This window comes from Podarcis muralis, chromosome 9 (genome assembly GCF_964188315.1).
Source record: "Podarcis muralis chromosome 9, rPodMur119.hap1.1, whole genome shotgun sequence".
NCBI lineage: Eukaryota > Metazoa > Chordata > Lepidosauria > Squamata > Lacertidae > Podarcis > Podarcis muralis.
In genome coordinates, this window is record NC_135663.1 from 776,546 (window position 1) to 784,464 (window position 7,919).

Sequence of the window (7,919 nt, forward strand, 5' to 3'; positions counted from 1 at the left end):
TTCCTGCATTGCAAGGGGTTGGACTAGATGACCCTTAGAGCCCCCTCCCATCTCTGCAATTCCATGATTCTAGGAAAGGCAACCAGGGTGCCGGGTGCCAACCAGGTGGGTGCAGTTAGCACTCAAAGGCCGACTGTTCTGGTCCCGGCCCTTGTTCTGGGGGTGCCACGGGGGCGCAAGGCGCTTTACAGGGCAACTCCGGCAGCGCTTACTCGAAGTAGACCCATGGCAATGCATGCCGTGAGTGCAAGCTTTGCAACACGGGACGCGGCAGCCGCAACATCCAGACGACAGCTCTCCCTTCCTGACTCGCTTCTGGGGGCTGGCGAAGGGAAAGCAGGTCCCTGCCCCGCGGAGCCTACAGTCGAGCGGCTGCCCGTCCGGGAAAGGACGGGGCAGCGGAGGGCCGGGAGAAACAACAGTGCCGACAGGGTCGCCGTCGGGACGGAGAGAGGGGGGTCTGTCGGGGGTGTCGGGCTGCTGCCGGATTTGCGCGCCCGAGGCGCCTCCTCCGGCCGCGCCGTCGAGGAGAGGAAGCCAAACCCGACGGCGCGGCAGGGAGCAGCCGAGGGGGAGTTTTCCTCGACGGCGCGGCCCCCGGAGGCTTCATCCCCGGCCCGGGCCACGCCCTCCGGGCTGGACGGGGCCGCCCTATAAAGCCCCCGTCGCCCGCGGCTGGGCCACCTCTCCGGCCAGCCCCGTCGCCAGCATGTTGCAGAGCCGGCCGCTGCCCTTCTCGGCGCTGGGCGAGCCGGCCGTCGAGGCCACCCGGGACCCGGCGCCTCCGCCACGGAGCCGCTTCGACATCGAGTCGCTGCTGGCCAAGCCGGAGCCGCCCCGTCGGAGCGCGCCCGGGGCCAGCCTCTGGGCCACCGCCGCCTCCCCGGGCGCGCTGCGCTTCGGCTGCGCCCTCCGGTTCCTGCCGCTCCCCGCCGTCTGCTTGGGCGAGAGGACCCCCGCGCTGCTCCCGCTGCCGCCCCGCCAGTGCGCCCCGACCGGCTGCAGGAGGCCAGGTGAGAGCCGAGACGGGGACCCCGGAGTGCGGGGCAGGCGTGCACGTGGGAACGGGCATAAGAGCGAGCATCTTGCGGGGGGCAGTGGGTGGGGTGTCGTCTCAGGACGTAGGTGTAGACTGCCTCTGACTCGGGAGGCTCAAAATTGAGCCGTCCTGCCTGTAGCCTCTGGGGGCTTATTGCGCAGCCGTCCCGACGAGGGATTTGGAGCGAGGTTAGAGGAGGCTGCGTGGAAGCAAGCGACCCTTCCCACTTCCCAGGGCAATTTCCCCTCTATTTCCTTGTGGCAAGAAAGGGGAAAAGTCCAGGTTTTTTGGAAAGGGGTTTCTGGCGCAGGTGTGGTGTAGGGCTTTGTGTCAGACTGGGACCTCGGACCTGGGAGACCAGGGTTCACTGCCCCACTTGCAGGGTCACCTTGGGGGCCAGTGATTTTCTCAGCCTAACCTCCCTTCAGGGCCGGATTGAGCTTTAATGAGGCCCGCAGCTCCTGAAGGTAACGGGGGCCCTTTCTATGTCCAGCTGTCCTTTGTCAACAACAAATTGTCACTGTTTTTTGTGTTGAATAGATGCCATGTGGTAATTTATGCACCTAATAGGTATCTCAAGCCATTTGCATATAGCAAATAGAAGCCTATACAACACAAAACACCGTTGCTGTATGTAGGTTTTATTTGTTTTTTTATCTTATATTTTGAAAATGTACATCCAGGTTTTTTTCCCTTTAAATTTTTTTGGGCCCCCCAAGAGAATGGGGCCCTAAGCTAGAGCTTGTTTAGCTTATACGTCAATCCGGCACACTGCCTTCCTTGCAGGGTTGCTGGGCGGATTAAATGAGGAGGGGGAGGACCATGTATAGGGCAGATCTACTCTGAAACGAATGAAGCTTCAGGACCCGAATCCTGGAGGGCCCTGAGAAGTGAATTTAGTCCACATTGCTTAAAAGTTTTGGGTTTGGGAAACCCAATTTGAGTCACATTTTTTGTTGTATGTATTTCAACATTCCCAAAGTCAGAGAGTCGATAGCCCAGCTGTTGGAATTCTTTCTGGTTGTCAAGGGGGGCCCCATAACAGTTCAAGGTTCAGGGCCCCCAAAATGTAGGTCTGCTGCTGACACCACCTTGGGCTCCTTTCAGGAAAAGGTGGGATGTAGTTGCAGTGATTAAATAAAAAAGTTTCCCCAACCCTCTTAATTACGTGACATACATTTGCTGGTGTGCGCTTGAATCTGCTTTGAAAATAGTGCCTACTCCAAAGTATTGAATTGAATGGGGCATCCCCCAGGTGAGTCCATGACTGTAGCAAAAGCCCAACTGGGACTCATTGGGGAAAAGCAGACCTGGCCTCTGGCACGCCTTCCTGGTTGCAGCAATGGCAGCCCAGGGACTGCAGAAGGCGTTGGGGTCCAGGCGGGCGGATCATATTGCACCGATTCTGCGTCAGTGGTGCCGGCTGCCCATTCCTCCCCAAGCTCCTAAGTCAGGCAATGAGTTGATTGTTCTAAAAGGCCATGACAAATTCGGCTCAAAGTGTCCCCAAACCCTAAAGACCTCAAAAGCCCTGAACGGTTTGGAACCAGTTTATTTGAAGGGCCCCCCGCTCCATGCCCCTTATGCCCACAGGAGCCCCCCTCCAGCCCCATGGATCATCTGAGAGAAATCAGGTTCAGGGGTGCCAAGGGGATTCTGCAACACTGTACGTGGATTGGGCCCAAGGCATAGATTCGGCATGTGCGTCATGTCCTAGGCAGATTTGCATCCTCTTTGGCAGGTGGAATGGAGGGTGCAAGAATAAATCCGTGGCTCAGCATTCCCTGCACTGACTGGCAGCATCTCTGCAGAGTTCTGGGCACTGCTACGCTTTCTTCTGTGTCGCCCAATTTATGGTCCTGCAAGCCGTCTTGGCGTCGCTTAGAAATGAAAGCTGGCCTGCCAATGGTTTTACGACAAATAAATCCCACCTGGCGGTCGCAAATTCTTTGCTGCCATGTGATTCAGGGGGGATGTGGGTGGGTCACAGCTTGGATGTCCGGCATCTGCCAGGGCTCATTGCCGGGGGTTGAACTAGATGACTCAAGGGGGCCCTTCCAGCTCTACAAGCCTGTGGTTCGATGACCTGCTTTCCCTCCCCCTCAGCTTCTCCCAGGCTAGTCGCTAATCTGGCCTGTGCTGTATTTTCCCTTGAGCCCCGTGTCATGAGGATGTCTCCCCCTTTGCCGTTCCAGAGCTGGAGTTTGCTCACTGCGCCCTGGCTGGCTCCCTGGGGGCTCCCCTTTCGTGGCGATCGGGGGGTCCCTGCAAGATGAAGAGGGTGCGCACCGTCTTCACGCCAGAGCAGCTGGACCGGCTGGAGAAAGAGTTCCTCAAGCAGCAGTACATGGTGGGCAACGAGAGAGTGGACCTGGCTGCCACCCTGCACCTCACAGAAACCCAGGTAGGCAGTGCCCCCACCCCAAACACACACAGCAAGGCTGGAGCAAGCTCAGCATCCTTCCCCTCCGGCCCTCTCTTAAGAAGGAGAATTAAACTGAAGGACATCCTCCTCTTTCTGCGCTCCTCCCAGTGGAGGTGGGGACAGGTGTATCCCTGCTTCAAGTCGTTTACATACTGCCTTCTCTTGTATATCATTTACTACAAAGCTCAATGAGCAAGCTCTTTAGTGTGGGAATGTTCAGGGTGGCAGGAGAATCTATATCTTCTATATCTATATATAGATTTAAAGGAGAATAGTATTGTTAAGCTGTATTGTGTTTAAGATATTTGGAAAAATTTAATAAAAATTATTGGGGAAAACAGGGAGGCAGGAGAGGATTCATTGTTTATTAATATCCTTCCTAGGGACGCGGGTGGCGCTGTGGGTTAAACCACAGAGCCTAGGACTTGCCGATCAGAAGGTTGGTGGTTCGAATCCCTGCGACGGGGTGAGCTCCCGTTGCTCAGTCCCTGCTCCTGCCAACCTAGCAGTTCGAAAGCACGTCAAAGTGCAAGTAGATAAATAGGTACCACTCTGGCAGGAAGGGAAACGGCATTTCTGTGCGCTGCTCTGGTTCGCCAGAAGCGGCTTAGTCATGCTGGCCACATGACCCGGAAGCTGTATGCCGGCTCCCTTGGCCAGTAAAGCGAGATGAGCTCCACAACCCCCAGAGTCGGTCACGACGGGACCTAATGGTCAGGGGTCCCTTTACCTTTAATATCCTTCCTAACTTGCACTAGCAAGTTCCCTTACTTAGCAGAGTTTACATTCCCCTTTACACAGCACAGCAGATAGCTGGTTGCAGGCTCGTGTGAGCCTCTCGCTATTACGCAATTCAACCTGTCTAAGATTGAATTGCGTGTTCCTATTAAGTTCCCTTGAATCCCTCTTAAAAGAATAAAGACACCACAGTCTTATTCAAAGTCAATAAAAGAAGTTTACTTACATCAGTTCACAGTTGGATTCCTGAAGGCAGACTTGGTTACAAATATGTACATGTGGATCTACCCCATATGGGGGAATAATCCCAGTGCTTCTGCTAGCTGAGAGCTAACAGAGCAGTCCTAGCTAAAAGCTGGTCAAAAAAAGAAGAAAGTCAGAGAGAGAGAGAGAGAGAGAGAGAGATGTGCTGTGTGACTCGTCCTTTTGTTAGCTGGACAGGTGAGGTCACGCCCACCTTTAGTCACCTGCAAAGGAAGGATGCTCCAGCCAGGAGGAACAGGAAGTTTAGACTGGCTGGACCAAACATTCCCTCGCATGTCTTCTCTAGCATCACAAGGAATGTTGTACTTGACTGCCTCTCATGGATCACGTCCCACATTTAGCGACGAAACGTCAGATTACTGGAGCTCTGAATCACTGATATGTCACAAGTGGACTCTTTATTGCTGCCTTTGCAATTATTCAAGATAAAATCTATTTTGGAAAGAAGAAATGAGCACTGAACCATTGACATATTATTACAAGTGAACACTTTATTTTTTGTGTTTGCTGTTGTTCAAGATAAAACCTATTTTGGAAACTAATTTTGCCATTTTGATGGACGTTTAGTGTTTGTTTACAGATAGTTGCCTTGGTGATAGGATCTTGTGTCGATTGCAGCAGTCATCCTATCACCACCCTGTTCCTTGTTTTATTGTTCTACTCTCTTAAGAAGCGGCATCCTGTATCAAGGAGAGACCCAGGTGGTCAAGGCCCTGGAAGCCAGGCCTGATGAGGAACGGTTGAGGGAGTTAGAACCATCGACTCGTAGCAGAGTTGGAAGGGAGCCCAAATCAGACAGGCAGGGGGCATCCTTGCGCGCTGATGCTGTCAGGATCGGGACAGGATCAGTTCCTTGCTCCGGTTCTGAGAGATCTGCATTGGCTCCCAGCACGTTTCCGAGCACAATTCAAAGTGTTGGTGCTGACCTTGAAAGCCCTAAACTGCCTCAGCCCAGTATACCTGAAGGAGCGCCTCCACCCCCATCGTTCTGCCCGGACACTGAGGTCCAGCTCTGAGGGTCTTCTGGCGGTTCCCTCATTGCGAGAAGCCAAGTTACAGGGAAGCAGGCAGAGGGCCTTCTTGGTACTGGCGCCCGCCCTGTGGAACGTCCTCCCACCAGATGTGAAGGAAATAAGCAGCTATCCTATCTTTAAAAGACATCTGAAGGCAGCCCTGTTTAGGGAAGTTTTTAGTATTTAATGCTGTATTGTTTTTAATACTTGATTGGGAATTGTTTTTAATACTTGATTGAATTATTATATATTGCTCGGCCTCCTTCCACTTTCTGCCCTTCTGCCTTGCAGGTGAAAGTCTGGTTCCAGAACAGGAGGATCAAATGGCGGAAGCAGAGCCTGGAGCAGAAAGCAGCCAAGCTCTCGCAGTTTGGGGGGCCGCAGCCTGTCCCCCGGGGGCTGCCAGACGAGGAGGACAGTGGCGAGAACGAGGAGGGGGATGTGGACATCGAAGTCTAGCGATTGCTGCCCCAGCCGAGGACACCACTTTCGTTTTGTTTTAGCAGAGTTGGCATCTGCCTCCTTGGGAGGCCAGGACTTGATGGCGCCCCCATGAACACCCCCAGAGCCTTGCCTGGTCCACCTGGGGGCTGAGGCTGGTGGTCTGGGCCTTTGGATGCCAGTCTTGGTCTCTTTGTGTGCACACTCATTGCCTGGCTCCATCAGGTGGCATTCACCGAAGGGCTTCCGCTAGGACTTTGGACTTTGCGGCAGAACTTTCTCTGTCTCTGTGCACCCCTAAATCTGTTCTGGGGATTCCCCAGACCCAGTGAATCAGAGCTGGGTGGGGGCAGCAGGGAGAAGAGCGGCAGGGGATTTTGCATTGCGCAGCCAGAAGTCCTTGCGCTAGTTGACTTTCTTGGCTGCATTCCACCCATTGCGTTCTGCTCTCTGCCTCTGCTTCTGGGCACTAATGTGGCGCCAGGGAGCTGGTCAGTAGGACACACTGGAGCAAGGAGGCTCTGTTGAACTAGCCAGCCCATATCCAGACTCAGGATTGTCTTCCATGAATCCATGAAATGATGTATACATTAATCCTGTGGCGGTGAGTTCCATAGGTCAGTTATACATTGCCAAATTGTAGATTTGGCCCTGGAGCTTAATGCAAACCTTGGTGAATGTTTGAAATCTGAATCTAATATCTCAAAGTTTAATTGTAGCCGTTAACATTACACCAGGTCAAACCATTTTCCTTATGTAGCTCAGGTTTGTCAGCACTGACTGGCAGAACTTTCCAGGATTTGAGATGGGGAAGATTCCCAGCTGTACCTGGAAAAACCGGGAGTTGATCTTGTGACCTTTTCATCTAGCAGATGTTCTGCCACTGAGCCTCAACCCTAAACTGAGCCTCAACCCTTCCTTGCTAAGTTTGCCGCCGACTCCGCCGTTTCCTCGGACTGGTGATTCAGAGCCTCTTGGCAATCTCAGGGTATAACTGATTGTGCCTCTTCCTTTCTTAAAAAAGCAGGACATTGCAAAATGGCCGGTCGCGAATCGCGATATCTATTTATATAGCAGTAGCTGCACTTTTTAAAGTAGAAAAAGATATAATTTAATTTATTTCTTCCTCTTGTGTTTTTTGTGTTTGTGCCATCGATAAAATCTGGTTTTGTAGGAAAGCAGAAAAATAAAAACTCTATATGCAAATCCTGTTCTGTCCCAGAGGCAACTGTCGTGGGAGTCTGCTGCGCCAAGCAGCGCTCATGGCTACGATGCGCGGTAGCAATCCTGCGCACGCCAGCAGAAAGACTTGAGTTCCAGGTGCGAGACCTGACTGCCCATGTTGGTCAGGGCTCTTTCTCCCCTGTGGGCCAAAGTCACAATTAGCATCGGTTTCTGTGCGACTTACGGGCTGCATCAAAGCCTTCGGAACATGTGAACATGAATGGAGGTTATATCTCTCACTAGACACATACCGGGACGCAGGTGGCACTGTGGGTTAAACCACAGAGCGTAGGACTTGCCGATCAGAAGGTCCGCGGTTCGAATCACCGCGATGGGGTGAGCTCCCGTTGCTTGGTCCCTGTTCCTGCCAACCTAGCAGTTCGAAAGCACGTCAAGGTGCAAGTAGATAAATAGGTACCGCTCCAGCAGGAAGGTAAACAGTGTTTCCGTGCGCTGCTCTGGTTCGCCAGAAGCGGCTTAGTCCTGCTGGCCACATGACCTGGAAGTTGTACGCCGGCTCCCTCGGCCAATAAAGCAAGATGAGCGCCGCAACCCCAGAGTCGGCCACAACTGGACCTAATGGTCAGGGGTCCCTTTACCTTTAGACACATACCTGGGCATCCCACCTGGGACTGAACTGGGCACCAGGCAAAGCAGGTCTTCTGTGCCTGAGTTAATGGTCCCACCTGCCCACCTCCTCATTTTTTGCCTCCCTGTCTTCTCTGACTGATAGGAGCTCTCCAGGATCTCTTGGGAAAGAGAAGGGACCTTTCAC

The 7,919-nt window shown here is 53.3% G+C and overlaps 1 protein-coding gene across 1 annotated transcript; it reads left to right on the plus strand.

Annotated features, from left to right (window-relative positions):
• Positions 1-356: 356 nt before the first annotated feature.
• On the plus strand, positions 357-7,413 carry LOC114604097 (homeobox protein not2-like). Its single transcript, XM_028743916.2, has 3 exons — positions 357-1,013; positions 3,235-3,443; positions 5,771-7,413. The coding sequence occupies exons 1-3, from the start codon at positions 710-712 to the stop codon at positions 5,936-5,938; spliced, it is 681 nt and encodes a 226-aa protein (XP_028599749.2). The 5' UTR covers positions 357-709; the 3' UTR covers positions 5,939-7,413.
• Positions 7,414-7,919: the final 506 nt, after the last annotated feature.